This window comes from Brachyistius frenatus, unplaced genomic scaffold, assembly GCF_029030835.1.
Source record: "Brachyistius frenatus isolate BFR_SWC_R1_liver_20210118 unplaced genomic scaffold, ASM2903083v1 Contig_244, whole genome shotgun sequence".
NCBI lineage: Eukaryota > Metazoa > Chordata > Actinopteri > Embiotocidae > Brachyistius > Brachyistius frenatus.
The window spans coordinates 37,501-55,328 of record NW_027210843.1 but is presented as its reverse complement, the minus strand read 5'-3'; the positions used below and the strand labels follow the sequence as shown (position 1 = coordinate 55,328).

The 17,828-nt window shown below is 41.7% G+C and overlaps 7 protein-coding genes across 7 annotated transcripts in view; 3 read left to right on the top strand and 4 right to left on the bottom strand.

The window, feature by feature from the left end:
- Positions 1 to 3,736: 3,736 nt before the first annotated feature.
- LOC138634019 (histone H2B 1/2-like) lies at positions 3,737 to 4,341 on the top strand. Its single transcript, XM_069720606.1, has one exon. The coding sequence runs from the start codon at positions 3,743 to 3,745 to the stop codon at positions 4,115 to 4,117; it is 375 nt and encodes a 124-aa protein (XP_069576707.1). The 5' UTR covers positions 3,737 to 3,742; the 3' UTR covers positions 4,118 to 4,341.
- Positions 4,342 to 5,089: 748 nt separating this feature from the next.
- On the top strand, positions 5,090 to 5,832 carry LOC138634028 (histone H4). The gene has a single exon (XM_069720621.1). The coding sequence runs from the start codon at positions 5,173 to 5,175 to the stop codon at positions 5,482 to 5,484; it is 312 nt and encodes a 103-aa protein (XP_069576722.1). The 5' UTR covers positions 5,090 to 5,172; the 3' UTR covers positions 5,485 to 5,832.
- A 341-nt stretch (positions 5,833 to 6,173) lies between these two features.
- Positions 6,174 to 6,961, bottom strand: LOC138634027 (histone H1-like). Its single transcript, XM_069720620.1, has one exon. It carries the CDS (start codon positions 6,909 to 6,911, stop codon positions 6,312 to 6,314), a length of 600 nt encoding a protein of 199 aa, XP_069576721.1. The 5' UTR covers positions 6,912 to 6,961; the 3' UTR covers positions 6,174 to 6,311.
- Positions 6,962 to 7,919: 958 nt separating this feature from the next.
- Positions 7,920 to 8,842, bottom strand: LOC138634032 (histone H2B 1/2-like). Its single transcript, XM_069720624.1, has one exon. It carries the CDS (start codon positions 8,829 to 8,831, stop codon positions 8,457 to 8,459), a length of 375 nt encoding a protein of 124 aa, XP_069576725.1. The 5' UTR covers positions 8,832 to 8,842; the 3' UTR covers positions 7,920 to 8,456.
- A 519-nt stretch (positions 8,843 to 9,361) lies between these two features.
- On the bottom strand, positions 9,362 to 9,864 carry LOC138634031 (histone H3). Its single transcript, XM_069720623.1, has one exon. It carries the CDS (start codon positions 9,851 to 9,853, stop codon positions 9,443 to 9,445), a length of 411 nt encoding a protein of 136 aa, XP_069576724.1. The 5' UTR covers positions 9,854 to 9,864; the 3' UTR covers positions 9,362 to 9,442.
- Positions 9,865 to 12,883: 3,019 nt separating this feature from the next.
- On the bottom strand, positions 12,884 to 13,761 carry LOC138634034 (histone H2A-like). The gene has a single exon (XM_069720627.1). It carries the CDS (start codon positions 13,746 to 13,748, stop codon positions 13,365 to 13,367), a length of 384 nt encoding a protein of 127 aa, XP_069576728.1. The 5' UTR covers positions 13,749 to 13,761; the 3' UTR covers positions 12,884 to 13,364.
- Positions 13,762 to 15,848: 2,087 nt separating this feature from the next.
- The window catches only part of LOC138634024 (CCR4-NOT transcription complex subunit 2-like), a 10,508-nt gene continuing 8,528 nt past the window's right edge, over positions 15,849 to 17,828 (top strand). Inside the window, exon 1 of the mRNA XM_069720615.1 lies at positions 15,849 to 15,888. The gene's annotated coding sequence lies outside the window, so the exon portion shown is untranslated. The remainder of the gene's footprint in view (positions 15,889 to 17,828) is intronic.

Sequence of the window (17,828 nt, the reverse complement as noted above, 5' to 3'; positions counted from 1 at the left end):
ACACACACACACACACACACACACACACACACACACACACACACACACACACACACACAGACACACACTCACACACACACACACACACTCACACACACACACACACACACACACACACACACACACACACACACACACACACACACACACACACACACACACACACACACACACACACACACACACACACACACACACACACACACACACACACACACACACACACACACACACACACACACACACACACACACACTCACACACACACACACACACACACACACACACACACACACACACACACACACACACACACACACACACACGTTTTTAACCGGTTCATTGTGCATCAGTTAAATACCTGAGTGGTACGCTTGCTTCAGTTTGTGCTTTTCAGGGAATTTCTTTCCAACTAAAACTCAGTTCAGTATTTTCATCTATTTTACGAGGTGTATTTTTTATTCCTTTGACCAAACGAAGACGGTAAACTTCCACAACGGCCAAAAGTATGTGGACACAAACATAACGGCCATATGTGACGGTAACTTATTGAATCTGGGCATTAATCTGCTGCCGTACGAACACAAAGCATTTCAGGGATTTTCCTTCCAGCTCCAGTTTCTTCTTCTATTGTACGTTAACGTGACTATTGTTGCTTTTTAAAAGAAGTTTATTTTTGTAAAGATCGTGATGATTAAATCTTTAATTTGCTGACTTTTTTCAACCCGTTTCCCCCAAAATATTATCGTTATCGTAGGAGTTAGCTGGCGATCATATTACGACTGAACACTCGTCAAGTGGAACTTAAACAACCGAAGGAAGTTCAGAGTTTTTAAATCAACGGCAGTCAAGTTAAAGATTCAGAAACAAACGAGGTTCCTCGGAAAATATCATCAAATGTATCTGAAACACAAACAAACGATCGACGTGAACATGAAACGGAGCGACGCCGGAAACAAACTCACGTTCAAACAACCACGAACCAAAAGTAGCGTAACGCCAGCGTGTTGACGGACTTTTGTTCTCATTTAATATCAAAAATATCACAACAACGCAAACCTGAAAGTAAAAGATATTCTATGAAAACAGTCCCAGCAGCATCTCAAATAAGAAAAACGTAACTTTGTCTGGTTTAAGCTGCTGAACGCCAGATCGATGATTTTTTTTTTTGTGCTTTCAAAAGTCTTTAAATTTTGTTTCCTTTTAAGAACTTTTATCACAATGAAAAATAAAAATCCTTAGAGGCACAAACTGACTCGTCGCTCACAGATTTCTTTCAGCATTTTTTTTTCAACATTTTCTTGAAAAGCGACTGTTTTGTAGGCGAAGCTGCAAAGTGTAACTTTATATTTTTACTGCATGATTTTGGATTGACTCCAGCCCGACGTCCGTGTCCACCCGGGGATGTTGTGTCCTGCCAACAGTAGTGGAATTAGTTCCCCTTCTGTGTGGAGTCGGTCGACTTCGCTGCCTGAGTGTGACGCTCCATCGAGAACCTTTTACTGGAACCCATCCCCAAAACAACGCTGCCAAAACTGGTCTGACGAAGCCAAAATCTTCTGATGTTTTTCTGTGTATAAGTGGTTTAAGTGTTTCACATGTTAAACCTCATCCCGTTAATGTTAACGTTGTGTTTTTAACGAAAAAGAATCCTGTTTGTTAAAACTGTTAATAATATATGCAGAAGAGTTATGAAATAAAACAGAAACTAACTCACGTGGTTGTCGGCTGCTCATTGAAGGAGGCTGCAGTTCACCTTTTTCACCACCGGATGGAGACATTGATCAACTCTTTTGCATTTCAAACAGACTCCAGACAAAAAGGTCTTTTACATGATATCTGTATCATCAACGTGTTGCCAGATTTTTGTGGTTACTTGTTTGATTTTTTTTATTTTATTTATCCACCTCCTATTTACCAAATTAAAAAAAAACTAGAAGCTATTTTATTAATTGGACTTTTACAGTGAAAATACTGCACATTCTGATTTAACCAATATGTTCCTCCTTTTCTGCGAACACACGCCATCGTTGCTGCTTTGGTGCCGATATCTTAAAATACTTTACATTGTTTGAATATTTGTGCTTTTATATGATATTTAATCAGGGCTGGATGTTCCCTCTTGTTTGTGTTTGAGCTGATGAATCTTTATGTGGTTTTAAATCAGGAAAATACTTCCTGATCTAAAATATTATGTTGATGTCATTAAAATATTTGCATTACTTATTAAATTTTTACCATGAATCTGTAACCTGTTACATTTAAAAACAAACTGCATCTGGATGAAACAATTTGAAATACACAGAGATGATATTTCTTCTTTAGGTGCATTATGATGCTCGTTAGTCAGTAAACTGTTAATTAACCCAAATAAAGGACGTTATATTATCTACATCAGTCTCCACCCGCCCCTCCACCTGTGTGACAGCCGGCTGTTACCTTCGAGGTCCGCGGCTCATCCGGTGCAGGACGGGCTCCGGTTACCGGCTCCCTCCCTGCGGGCCCGGAGCTGCTCTCTGGCGCCCTCTGGCGGGAAGACAGCGAACAACATTCAGATAAATCCTCCAGTGAAACTTTGGTTTGGTTGATTTAATTTAATAAACTGTCACATCGAGACTTCTTCAGTCAGCTGCAAACCGAGCAGGTGATAAAGAGCGACATCACAGGTGATAAAGAGCGACATCACAGGTGATAAAGAGCGACATCACAGGTGATAAAGAGCGACATCACAGGTGATAAAGAGCGACATCACAGGTGATAAAGAGCGACATCACAGGTGATAAAGAGCGACATCACAGGTGTTAAAGAGCGACATCACAGGTGATAAAGAGCGACATCACAGGTGATAAAGAGTGACATCACAGGTGATAAAGAGTGACATCACAGGTGTTCTTAAAGCTACAGGCACCTTCTGTCAACAGGAAGTCACAGAAACACTGAGTACGTTTTATCAGACCCGGATATGAGTTTGTACAGCAGATTCGTTTAGTTATTAGTTATTATGAATGTTTTTTTAAACAAAGAAAAATAAATAAAAAATAATCCACAGCAATAAGATAAGGTCGTACCACAGTTTTAGCTTTTAGAGATCTCATTTATCTGACAGATTAGGGAAGATTAACCCTAAAAGATTCATTAAAATAAGCAAAATAATAAAAAGTAAGAAGGTTATATAAAACAACATTAACAGATAAGGAAGGTAGTTTGAGTAGATAAAAAAAAGTAGTAAAATACATTTGTATAAAACAACTTACCAGTACGGGTTTAAAGAAGCTTCGGAAATGGAATTTGATCAGAAACGTTCCAGTGAATGTGTAAAAATAAATGTTTTATTCAAACATTAAAAAACATTCTGAGATAGTTTAACGTCCTCTATGTGCCCCACCGTTCAGATTTATTTAAAATCACTGTTTTCAAAAGAGTTACTGAAGCGGAAATGTACGTTTCTGGTAGAATGTCGCTCATGAACTGAATTATTAAACAGTTCCTACATTTTCTGCCTCCATGTTTTCTTCTCGGGATTTGTTTGGCAGTTAGCGGACCAGTTTAAAGCTGCGTTTCCCGCCATTTCGGAGTCTGAAACAACAAAGGGGGGCATTCCGCTTTCCGGCTGGCCCCGCCCCCGTGTTTCAAAATCAGCCAATTACAGAGTGGGGACAGCGCAGCAATATTTGCATCACGAGCCCTATAGATTCACCGGATACTCGGCTCCATTGAACATTCACAACCTGTTTTGACAAACATGCCTGATCCAGCAAAGCCAGCGCCCAAGAAGGGCTCCAAAAAGGCCGTGGCGAAGACCACCGGCAAGGGCGGGAAGAAGAGGCGAAAGACCAGGAGGGAGAGTTACGCCATCTACGTGTACAAGGTGCTGAAGCAGGTGCACCCGGACACCGGCATCTCCTCCAAGGCCATGAGCATCATGAACTCCTTCGTCAGCGACATCTTCGAGCGCATCGCCGGCGAGGCCTCCCGCCTGACTCAGTACAACAAGCGCTCCACCATCACCTCCCGGGAGATCCAGACCGCCGTCCGGCTGCTGCTGCCCGGGGAGCTGGCCAAGCACGCCGTGTCCGAGGGCACCAAGGCCGTCACCAAGTACACCAGCTCCAAGTAAAACACCTGCTGACCAACAACCTCTCAACGGCTCTTTTAAGAGCCACCCACTCGATCTGGAGACCTCGTCCTGTATTCATGTGGAGCACCAACCATGTTGGATCATATTATATTCTATCTACATGGTGGTTTTACTTTAGAGACTTAAACAGGCTTATAAATATGTATTTATATGATGGATGATAATGATCAGTAAGTCCTCGTTTATTTGTTTACTGTAGCTGATGTTGCATAAATAAAACTGGTTATTAATAATATTAAATAATTATGAACTATTTTCACTGTAGAGGCTCCTCATGTTTCACAAATCACAACTGAAAGGTTTTTGGTTCAAGATGTTCTGCACTGAATAAGATGAAGATCGTTTCTCTAAATTATATTATATTATATATTATAATCATTATAAATTATATTATATATTATAATCATTATAAATTATATTATAATCATTATAAATTGAGGCTCATGAACCGTCAACTCGACAAATATGTCTGAGGACAAGAAACAAAAGGCAAAAAATAGGTTTGAGATGAATAGAAATGACCAATAGTCAGACCTGATGTTTTTTATACAATATACATTTTATACATATATTCCATAACATTAATGTGTGTAACTATTTTAAAAGGACAATATTAAAATAATAAATGCACAATGAAAAGAGACCTGCTGACATCTTTGACACAGATGAAGAAATCTGGAATTAATATTCCCGAACTCTTGAATTTCATATTATTTATTCAGTTATTGTACATTTGTATTTATAACAGCATGTTCTGCTGAGAGATGCTTTTATTTTGTTAAAACTAATAAAGTAGTTCTGGGATTGTTTAGTTATTTATTGATTGAATATTTGATTAATTTGAGTTTTTAAGTTAGTGAACGTGTTTAAAATGAATCCTTCTGTTGCCGTTAAACGGTTAAACGGTTAAACGGTTAAACGGTTCCCGCCCAGCAGCTGCTCGCTGTCCTCTTTCACGTCCTCAGAGCGCCTTTAAAATCAGACGCGCTCCAGTTTCCAGTCATCAGTGTCTGAAAAACCATCTGAGAGCAACAATGAGCGGAAGAGGAAAAGGAGGCAAAGGACTCGGGAAAGGAGGCGCCAAGCGGCACCGGAAGGTCCTCCGGGACAACATCCAGGGCATCACCAAGCCCGCCATCCGCCGTCTGGCCCGCCGCGGCGGCGTGAAGCGGATCTCCGGTCTGATCTACGAGGAGACCCGCGGGGTGCTGAAGGTGTTCCTGGAGAACGTGATCCGGGACGCCGTCACCTACACCGAGCACGCCAAGAGGAAGACGGTGACCGCCATGGACGTGGTTTACGCTCTGAAGAGGCAGGGCCGCACCCTGTACGGGTTCGGAGGGTAAACCGGAAACACAACAACAACAACAACAACAACAACGGCTCTTTTAAGAGCCACCCACACGATCTGGAGAGAAGTCCTGTTCATTTCATATTTATAGTTATAATTGACTTTGTTGGTTTATATTAAAGTTTAAACTTTGTTTTTTTTAAACTACACAAGTTTTGGAAATACATTTAAATTAAAAGGCTCATTCTGATCCGCACTATTTAAATAAGAGTAAATTGTATTGAAAATAATTAAATGCTCTGGAAAATCTCAAAGGTTAAAGGTCAGTCCAGGTCGATGTCTTGTCTCCATGGAAACCAATTCAGACTTGTTTGATTTCAGTAAATGTCACGTTGATCTCTGACAGCTGCTTTCTGATTATTTGTATCATATTATTATTGCTGTTGTAATTAAATATTAAATGCAGCATAACGAGCATGAACTGATATTAAATGTGATAAAATCAGAGACTTACTGCAGATATTCTTCTGATAGTATTCAGCGGTTGAAGTATTCAGGTCCTTTACGGAAGTAAAACTTATAAACAGTGAAAATTCTTCCTCCGTATAAAAACGAAGTAAATACTTTGAACTGTCCTCCATGTTGTTTCTGGGTGAATATTCCTGCTGCATTAATGTGTATTTTTACTACTTTGGTTGTATTCTGTCAGCTACACGACCTCTTAATATTAATATCCAAAACAAGTTCTGTAGAAAAGTAAATTTATGTCGGAACATACAAGAACATAATTTACACTTTCCGTGGAACTGGAGAAAAGAGCTCTTCCTGAATGTGGTGGCTCTTAAAAGAGCCTTTTTGTAGAGTTGTAGTTTCAGTCTCAGCTCACTTCTTCTTGGCTGCCGCCTTCTTGGCTTTGGGCTTCACCGTCTTCTTCACGGGGGTTTTCTTGGCCATCGGTGCCTTCTTCGCGGGCTTTTTGGGGCTCTTTGCCGGCTTTTTGGGGCTCTTTGCCGGCTTCTTGGGGCTCTTGGCGGCCTTCTTTGCCGCCGCTGCGGGCTTCTTCGCCTTCTTGGGGGACTTCTTGGGGGTCGCGGACTTCTTGGCCGCTGCTTTGGGCTTCTTGGCTGCCAGTTTCTTGGCTTTAGGAGCAGCCTTCTTGGCGGGCTTCGCGGCCTTTGTTTCAGCTTTGTTCAGCTTGAAGGAGCCGGACGCCCCGGTGCCTTTGACCTGGATCAGAGTCTCTTTCGTCACCATGTTCCTGATGGTGGTCCGGACCCGCGCCTTGTTGCCCTCCACGTCGTAGCCTCCGGCGGCCAGAGCCTTCTTCAAGGCGGCGGTGGACATGCCGCTGCGCTCCTGACAAGCGGCCACAGCTTTGGCGATGAGCTCGCTGACGGTGGGGCCGGCCTTCTTCGGCTTCACGGCCCTCTTCTTGACGGCTTTCGCCGGCGTGGCGGCGGGAGCTGGAGCGACTTCTACCATCTTTTCTTCGCTTTAGTTTTTCCTCGCGACGACGAACTGCAGAACTGACAGCTCGGAGCAGGAGGCGGGACTTAAACACTGCATGAGAACCGTGGAGACTCAGCCCGGTCCGTCGCTGCTGCGCGCGAGGCTTCTCAGGCGGCAGCTTTGTGTTTTCTGTCCGGCGGTTAAACGGTGAAAACTCGGTGTTGGAGCGCCGCTGCGGGCCGACGGTGACGGGACAGAGAAGCGGACACGTGTCTCTTGGTGTCCGGGTCACGGAGAGCTCCGCCGGGCTCCGCTGTTTGTCCGTGGAGCCTCCAAATGTGACCGATTCAGCGAGGTGCTCGGCGCCGCTCGGCGGGTTTTCTCCCTCTTTTCTTCTCTAAAATCACCTCCGAGGCGTCGAAACTCGCTGAAAATCAGCTCCCGCGCCGACACACATGTTCGTTCACACACTCGGAGCAGAAACGGCCTCCGGTTCTCCATCATTTTGTCGTAAAGTGGAGGTTTTGTGGTGGCAGGTAACACAGTGCTGCTGCTGGCGGGCAGAGCTGCTTGTCTGTGAACGGTTCAATCTGATGAAGACTTTAATGTCAATAAAGTTCATAATTTACTGTCTGCAGTCACTGCTGCTTGTTTTATCACATTAAAATCATAATTTCATAAATAAAGTAGAAACAGTGAAAGAGGAGAGAACCGGCAGAACAGGAAGTAAACAAAGTCACATGATTCATGTCTCTGGTGAAGTTCACATTTCATCTATTTTTTTCTATTTTAACTCACTTTGCTGTGTAATAGAAGATAAATGATAATAACTGAACAATGGTTTAAAATATAATATTGTATCAGTGGATGTGAAGATTTCTGAGTGATCAATTTCTCTCATCTTTAAATCAAAAATGTTCAATTTCAGATAATCTGGAAAATAAATGTGGTCTTTAACTTTGTTGACCTTCTTAAACTAACATGTTTAATTGTACAAAACCGTTATCAGGATGAATGTTGATCCTTCCTGCTCATCTCAAACCGTTTATCAGTTCATCTTTTTATTTTTATTGAGATTTAAACTCCAAATGATCCAAACACTGATCATCAATCCTTTTACAGTTGTTTTAGTTATCTTCTTATTAGTCATTTATATTTAGATGTTTGTGAAGTTGAAGTGAATGAGAACACATTTTCTGTAATGGAAGATGATCTTCATCTTATTGTTGAATTAAAAACCTTCGTGTCAAACACGAGGAGCCCGACAGTGAAACTAGTTCATCATTATTTAATAATAATCACTTTTATTTAGGCAAAATAATAAAAGTCTACTTTTAACATCAACATGAATATAAACCTCCAACATCAACAATAAACGAGGACTTACTGATCATTATCATCCATCATATAAATACATATTTATAAGCCTGTTTAAGTCTCTAAAGTAAAACCACCATGTAGATAGAATATAATATGATCCAACATGGTTGGTGCTCCACATGAATACAGGACGAGGTCTCCAGATCGAGTGGGTGGCTCTTAAAAGAGCCGTTGAGAGGTTGTTGGTCAGCAGGTGTTTTACTTGGAGCTGGTGTACTTGGTGACGGCCTTGGTGCCCTCGGACACGGCGTGCTTGGCCAGCTCCCCGGGCAGCAGCAGCCGGACGGCGGTCTGGATCTCCCGGGAGGTGATGGTGGAGCGCTTGTTGTACTGAGTCAGGCGGGAGGCCTCGCCGGCGATGCGCTCGAAGATGTCGCTGACGAAGGAGTTCATGATGCTCATGGCCTTGGAGGAGATGCCGGTGTCCGGGTGCACCTGCTTCAGCACCTTGTACACGTAGATGGCGTAACTCTCCCTCCTGGTCTTTCGCCTCTTCTTCCCGCCCTTGCCGGTGGTCTTCGCCACGGCCTTTTTGGAGCCCTTCTTGGGCGCAGTCTTGGCGGGTTCAGGCATCCTGATTTCTCGGTTCTACAACAGATTGGAGGGGGGGGAGAGCCGCTATATTTATACGCCCCGTATGTAAATTAGGAGCGCAGCCTCTCGTCTGTGATTGGTCAAGCTGGTTGGTTGTGGTGGTAGAGGGCCCTGTTTTCTGTTTTAAAAAAACAACCTTTATGGACTCATTACTGCCACCTACAGGTCTGTAGACAAATTGAGCAATTTCTATCATCCGTTAACTCTGCTTTTCATGTATTTCCTATTGAATACACTAATGTAATATTACACAACTGATATATATTATATTTAATACATTAAAAAAAAAAACAATCATGAAAAATAACGGTTCAGGACTTCTTTCAGGCTGCTTTTATTGTGAAAAGCAGCTTACGTGATGTGTAAGGTGACTGGAGAAAGGTTTCAGTTGGAGGGGAGGGGGGGCAACTTAATGATTAGTCAGCATATTGATCACTGCACTTGTAAACAAGAATGTTTGTTTAATAACCAATGTTATATTTTTAATTAACTGTATTGAATAATATTTTTCAGGATCAGAGGTCTTAAGAGGTTCAGTTGGTGGCTCTTAAAAGAGCCGTTGTGTTGGTGCTCGCTGGTCCCGGGACAGTTTAAGCCCTCTCTCCGCGGATGCGGCGGGCCAGCTGGATGTCTTTGGGCATGATGGTGACCCTCTTGGCGTGGATCGCGCACAGGTTGGTGTCCTCGAACAGGCCGACCAGGTAGGCCTCGCTGGCCTCCTGCAGCGCCATGACGGCGGAGCTCTGGAAGCGCAGGTCGGTCTTGAAGTCCTGAGCGATCTCTCTCACCAGGCGCTGGAAGGGCAGCTTCCGGATCAGCAGCTCGGTGGACTTCTGGTACCGGCGGATCTCCCTCAGAGCCACGGTACCGGGCCTGTAACGGTGAGGCTTCTTCACTCCTCCGGTGGCCGGGGCGCTCTTACGGGCGGCCTTGGTGGCCAGCTGCTTCCTGGGAGCTTTGCCTCCGGTGGACTTCCTGGCGGTCTGCTTGGTTCGGGCCATCGTTGGTTAGATCTTCTCTTTGCTGGAGAAAAGGAACATGTGAACTCTGGCGGGGTTGTTGGGGTTTTATAGGCAGCGCCGGAGTGACTGTGACGCTGATTGGGCTGATGTTAGCACGTGGTGTTGCTGCTCTCTCGTTGGACATCCGACATGTGAAAATTCAAACCGGCCTATCAGAGCAGACTCTCACTAATCCTGCTGGTTTGAACTTTTCTAAAGCTTTTTAACAATCACAGGGAAGACACACATGTTGGATATAAAACAAAATCTAAATAAAGAAACAGAACTTTGAGACTCTCCAGTGAAAAGACACAAATATTATAAATAATTACTTTTATCAGAAGACAAAAATGTCTGATAACCCTAAAAGGGACATTTCTGCCTTAATTCAGCAAACTGCTCATAAAGAGAATAATCAATGTGTGTGAATAGTGTTTATGTCCACAGAGGAGCTTTCTATTGTTTCAATTACATTTTAAAACACAAAATAACACATTTATTTAAAGTTACATCAACCCTCACATATCTTGTCTTACAGTTTGGTGAAAAAGGGTAATACTCGTCGCATTAAATGTCACTTTTTAACAGCTGAAAACTGAAACCGTAAGCTTTGTTTTTGTTGTAAACATGAAACAATTTTTCATTTTCAGTATCTCGCTTTCAGATGTGAAAAAAAAAATCTTTACCCAGAAATAAATGTCAACTTTATCTGGAGATGTTTCTACAAACCTTTTTCAAAACTCAATAATGTGGAGCAGCAAGTCACTTTTAAACTGCTGGATTTTAAAAGTGATAAAATGTCAGAAGAATAATAAAAAAAAATACATATGGAAGTATAAAAATATAAAGTTTATGGTCAACATTCAACAAGCTTTAAAACACACAAACAAAATAATATATGTATATAATTATAATAAACATAGCAGCCATAATACAAGTTCAGTCGATGATTTGAGCTCTCATATTTACATGTAAAAAATATAAAATTAATATATACAATTAAACAGGAAAATTAAAAACATCGGGAGACTCAGTGTTACACCAGGAAACATCAATTAACAGCTGTCAAAGTAACAAAATACAGATTAAAAACATTTACTATAGCAAATATTAAAGTTCATACAGGCTTCATATTTAGCTCCCAGGTTTTCTGATTTACTGGAGAAAATAAAAAGCAACGCTTTCTGTTATAAAGTAAATAACAGCAATAATCTGCCAGCAAAACGTTCAGTATTAAACATGATAAATACAGTAAACAGGAAGTGTGTGCAGGTCTCATCTTTCACTTCTTGCCGCCTTCATTGGGGTCTTTGGTCGCTTGTTTCTCGGTCGCTGGTCTCACCTCCTCCCCGGGGAGGGTTTCAGCTGTCTTCGGCTCCCACGATGAGCTCGCGAGGGTGTTAGGGTCTCGGCCTCCTTCGGTGTCTCCTTCGGTGTCTCCTTCGGCCTCCTTCGGTCTCCTTCGGTGTCTCCTTCGGCCTCCTTCGGAAGCTTTCTTCCTCGGGGTGCTTCGGCCGGAGCAGCGGCTGCAGCTTCCGCCATCTTGCCTTCAAGCTCACGTCAATCGCGTAAAACCCCTTTGTCCAATCAGAGTGAACCAGGTGTCACAGCAGCTATAGGTACCCCCCCCCCCCCCCGAGAACCGTGGAGACTCAACCACAGAGACACTTGTGTTTTGTCTTCACCAAAATATCAGTACAAAAATATCATATATTAAAATTATTATATTATTAAAATATTAAAGTGAAAAACTAAAACCCAGCTGAGAGCGGAGAAGTTTCTCTCCACAAGGAAGCCGCACAAATAAAATGTAACAAACATGTATGTTCAGGAATCTGCGGTAAAAACACTGAACTCTGAACGATAACTTTTATTAAAGTTGACCACACCTGATCTACAACTATAATTCATAATATAAGCACACTTTGATCACGTTGTTAGTCTTTAATGTGTCAGTCTAACAGCACACAGTGATTAAACTGTTTCTTTTATTTTAACCATCTTCCATTTAACAGCTCACGTTACACTGATTGTTTTCGGGTCTTTTAAAGGGTATTTTCTATTTTTCTCTCATCATTAGTGCACCAGAAACCAGAAACAGAATCCCTGATAATTAATCGACATCATAAATAAGGAAATAAAACCTTCAGATGTATAATACATGCTGTTGAACCGCTTTAAAAACTGCAGACACTTCGAGAACTGCGGTTACATTGAAATCAAAGGATTGTTAAACTGTTAAAGCAGCTGAAATCCTTCATCAGGCAAGAATGGGACCACATTTCACTTTCAAAACTCTAGTAACTGGTCTCCTCGGTTCCCAAATGTTTTGCAGTGTTGTAAAAACAATTGATGGTGCAGCACAGTGGTAAACACAACCCTGTCCCAACTTTTTTTGAAACATCAAATTCAAATGATATCAAGTATATTTTTTTAAATTAAACAAATAATGAGTTTCAACTTTTTGATATATATATTTTTTTGTCTATTTTTGATTAAATATGGGTTTATGTGGTGTGTAGGGTTTTTAAAGTTTTACTACAGTGAACAGCTGCTGGTTAAACAGGAAAGTTGCTCTTTATAGAAGATCTTTGATTGTTTAATACAAAACACTAATAGAAAATTCAACATGACATTTTTTTTTTACTTAGGTTGAATGAACCTAAATATCAGTGTAAATAAATAAAGCTTTAAAAATGAAGTTTTGTTTACTCTCCACAGGGTGAAGGTCAAATCAGTGGCACTAATAACTGACCTGGTTTTAAGAGCATCCTGCATTATTTTACTTAAAGCACATTGAAAATAAGTTGCCACTATTAATGTGCAGCTTTTACTGCATACCTGCAAATTATTTTATCTTTATTATATTATTTAAAGTGGCAGACTTGGCCAAAAGTCTGTGCTTTTATCTTAGTTTGTATGAAACAATAATATAAAGAATCCACAAAGACTTGACATGATAGTCCTGTAAAATTTTAACATGAAATATATAACATCTCATCCACATCTGAACAATGCTTAAATGTTCATGTATATTTTATTTATTTGCAATGCATTTTTTTTTTATCAGTAATTTCAACTCAAAGGTGCTAAAAATTAGAACATGTTAAACCCACCAAACTACAATAAAATATGACAAAAATACATTTGCAGATCCTTCATTTTTCTGGAGTACCAACACCTCCCAGTTTTAAAACTATAAAACCTGCAAGACATATTTGACCTATATTCAACCTTCATTTAAAACCATTAAAACTCTATGGACCTCAATGGTATCAATAACATTAGAGAAGCCTCATCAACATGGGTTGAGGTTATTCATTTTCAAAACCAGATACTCTTAGTAGGAGTACTGTAGTAATATCAGTTGTATCATCTTACCTGGCTCTGGTGTACATGTACTTTGTGTATTTATATTGACACCAGTGTGACTGTGATAAGGAATCATCTCTTAGAGGAGGAGTGGGTGGCTCTTAAAAGAGCCGTTGGTTTTGGGGAGCCGTTACCACATCTATTTCTTGGCGGCCTTCTCGGCCTTCTTGGGCAGCAGGACCGCCTGGATGTTGGGCAGCACGCCGCCCTGAGCGATGGTCACTCCGCCCAGCAGCTTGTTGAGCTCCTCGTCGTTGCGGACCGCCAGCTGCAGGTGACGCGGGATGATGCGGGTCTTCTTGTTGTCGCGGGCGGCGTTTCCGGCCAGCTCGAGGATCTCAGCGGTCAGGTACTCCAGCACCGCCGCCAGGTAGACGGGGGCTCCGGCACCGACACGCTGGGCGTAGTTGCCCTTACGGAGCAGCCTGTGAACACGGCCGACAGGAAACTGGAGTCCGGCACGAGAGGAGCGGGTCTTGGCCTTCGCTCTGGCCTTCCCGCCGGTCTTTCCGCGTCCAGACATGTTGGTTATTTTCTTTACGTCGTCGTAAAAGAGGAGAATGAAGAGGAAATAGTCGGCTCCTTGCTTATATAGCCACCGGTGGCTCCTAGCTGCTCGTTCATTGGTACTATTCAGCTTTTGAGCGATCATCCAATCAGAAAAGAGTATTTCAAGTTCTCGTTGCGATGACGTAACTTCCCTTTTATTTGGTTTTGTTTCGTTTACAAAATAAGACATCACGGAAATTGAAAATTAAAAAGCACCCAAAGGGATTCAGATGACTTCAGATGATTTTTTTGATTTTTTGATTTTTGATTTTTTTTTACATAACGTGAAATACAATAAAGCGTTCGGAGTTTACCAAGGAGGTGTTTTTTGATTATATTTACCATAAATTCAAAATATTTTAAGAAGCTTCAGACGGGACGTTGATCATCTCTTAATATTGTTAGTTTCTACACTAGTTAATGTTTTTCACAAAACACTTCTTTTTATTGCTTTTCTTTTATTTCGGTTTCTGTTTTAAGTATTATTTTTTTTCATGATATCACCAAAAATTAAAATCTGCCCTGTGTTGTATGTGTATTATGAATATTTAGTTTGCTGTAGACAGTTTAAGTTGTGTTACATTTCATAGCTTTCAGCAGAAGTTTGAGCTGATTTAAGAATTAATAGCTCATCCAGTTTCTTTAAATACAAAAATAAATGATTTTACACTGAAAGAAAATGAAAACTGGTCTTAAAAATATGAAATATAATTAGTATATGCTCATAAATCTAAACTGTGCTGCGGGAACAGATTGAAGACTGAAAACTGCGTTTATTCACTTATTATTCATGTATTAATAATTGTATTATGGAGTGCATTTAAACCTGTAATAAATTATTACCCAACCTACGTGGAGAGTTTTTGTTTTATAATTTGGTATCTAACGGCAAACAAAAACATGGTTTATTCTGATTATTTTTACACTGAACAATAGAAAACTGAATAATAATTACCACTATAAGGTCAAATCAAATTATTCCACTGAACAGAGAGGAAACGCAGAAAAGAGTCAAATAAAGTCGATTGACGAACATTTGCTAGTTGAATACAATAAAATGGAATAAAGAATGGAAGGCTTGGAGGATCCAATAGTAGAACCCAGTAGAGTGATGGAGGCTCCAACAGTAGAACCCAGTAGAACCCAGTAGAGTGATGAGGCTCCAACAGTAGAACCCAGTAGAGTGATGGAGGCTCCAACAGTAGAACCCAGTAGAACCCAGTAGAGTGATGGAGGCTCCAACAGTAGAACCCAGTAGAGTGATGAGGCTCCAACAGTAGACCCCAGTAGAGTGATGGAGGCTCCAACAGTAGAACCCAGTAGAACCCAGTGGAGTGATGGAGGCTCCAACAGTAGAACCCAGTAGAACCCAGTGGAGTGATGGAGGCTCCAACAGTAGAACCCAGTAGAGTGATGAGGCTCCAACAGTAGAACCCAGTAGAGTGATGGAGGCTCCAACAGTAGAACCCAGTAGAACCCAGTGGAGTGATGGAGGCTCCAACAGTAGAACCCAGTAGAGTGATGGAGGCTCCAACAGTAGAACCCAGTAGAACCCAGTAGAGTGATGAGGCTCCAACAGTAGAACCCAGTAGAGTGATGGAGGCTCCAACAGTAGAACCCAGTAGAACCCAGTAGAGTGATGGAGGCTCCAACAGTAGAACCCAGTAGAGTGATGGAGGCTCCAACAGTAGAACCCAGTAGAACCCAGTAGAGTGATGGAGGCTCCAACAGTAGAACCCAGTAGAGTGATGGAGGCTCCAACAGTAGAACCCAGTAGAACCCAGTAGAGTAGAGTGATGGAGGCTCCAACAGTAGAACCCAGTAGAACCCAGTAGAGTGATGGAGGCTCCAACAGTAGAACCCAGTAGAACCCAGTAGAGTGATGGAGGCTCCAACAGTAGAACCCAGTAGAACCCAGTAGAGTGATGGAGGCTCCAACAGTAGAACCCAGTAGAACCCAGTAGAGTGATGGAGGCTCCAACAGTAGAACCCAGTAGAACCCAGTAGAGTGATGGAGGCTCCGGGGTCAGAGGCGACGAGCTTCCAGCGTTCTCGCTGATTGGCGGAGGAATGACGGCCATCTTGGATTGTAGCGGGGAAGACAGATTGATGCGGTGAGCTCCTTTTTTTATTGGTTTATTTTATTTTCTCTACGGTTACCGAGCAAAACCTCATTATATGAAATAATATTCGTGTGGGAGTCACTCCGGAACCGGGTTCCGAAGGGAAGCGGGAAAGCGCGACTCGAGACCCGGCAGTCGGGTAGCAGAGCTTTTTGTTGTTGTTTTGGGGGAACTAACCGACGGAGGCGCCGCAGGCCCGAACCGGACAAAAACACACCTGCTCCCGGTCTCCTCTCTGCCCGGTACCCGGTCTGTAGAACTGCAGCGCCACCGACCCGTTAGACGGCATTTTAACGGCTCGCAGCCTCGCCGGTCGGGGCTTTCTTACGTTACTGTTAGCCGAGCAGCTAGGTTGCTTCTTAGCTTTAGCTCCTATGCTAACAGCCCCGTGTATTCCAATAGAGGTAGCTGTTAGCTTCGGGTGTGCTAGTCGGCTAACTAGCATCTTAGCATCCTACAGCTAACCAGGTAAATAGCAGCTACCAGCTATCATTTGAATGGGACTTACAACAGAGCACGAAGCGGGATGAACCGGTTTGTTTCGGGTGGTCATGAAACCAGCTGGTTTTATGGAAGTTAGAAAGAACCTTTTGTCAGACAGATTATTAGCAATTAGCTTGCGTGGCTAACATTAGCCTTTTTTGCGACAGTGCTGCACATTTAGCATCGCTTTGAAAGAAGAACAGATTATGATCATAATGTTTTTTATCCTCCACAGAGCTCGTAGTTTAATGTTCGGAAGGATTTTCTAACATGTAACACAAAGTGATGCTCACGTTGTCCGAGATTAGAAGCTGTAGAAGCTAATTAGCTGCTGGTTGTAGCCGCCTGGTTCATCCTGTATAAATGTTCGTGTTGACACTTTTCATCCGGATTTAAACCAGCAGCTCTTCTGATGTCCAGATGTTGATGGACAAACTTCAGACCTCACGAGGAGTTTATAAATCACCTGTGTAACTCAAACTCTGAACACAGCTCTTCTTCTTTCTTCTTTCTTTACACATGTGGTTGAATTTCTTTTCAAACTAAAGAAACATCTCTCGAACATTCATTGTTTTGTCAAATAAAACAACAAAATTCTTTAATTATTATCAAAGAAGAAGAAAATCTGAACATTATAGAAGCAGGAACCTAAAAATTTAGAGCACTTTTGCACTTAATTAAACCTCATAGTTTGAGATCTTTCCAACACAATGACAGACTGCACGTGGTTTTTTTGTTTTCTTTTTCAATTGCAACCGAGTGTGACACTGTTTTGAAGTATACTTTTGTCATTTTTTGTATTTCAAAATGCTGACACGTGTACCTTCACAGATTTACCTCCAGAGAGCTCAGGTCTGACAAAGTATTTGTGCAGAAACAATGAGAGCGTTAAAGGGCAATGCAAGTTTATGTGTATAGAACATTTCAACAAGGAAATTCAAAGTGCTTCTTATAAAACCATCAAAAGCATAAAAACATCAGGCAAAAGAAAAGGACATTTAAAAACAATTAAGAACAAGTGTATAAAACATCAAAAACAGTCATTAAAACATGAAGCAAGCTAAAAATAAAATAGGATAAAAAGTTCCAGTGCAGTTTAAGACGTCCTGAAATCTGGTTCAGTGAAAAGCACCAAACAGAAAAGTTCAGTCCTGATTTAAAGGATCTGAGTCGCAGCAGACCTGCAGCTTTCTAGGAGTTTGTTCCAGATATGTGGAGCGTAGAAACTGAACGCTGCTTCTACCATGTTTAGTTCTGAGTTAAAGATAAAATGAATACGACACTGTTTGTGTCAAACAAGGCAGATTGTCTTAAAAAGAAAAAAGACATTTAACAACAACAGTTCACAGAGAAACTAGTTTCTGCTTTGAGCACAAAGCCTGCAGGAGTTTACAGGATTTATTGGATTAAATTTCTGCATTCGTTTCTTCACAAGAAACTTTTTCAGA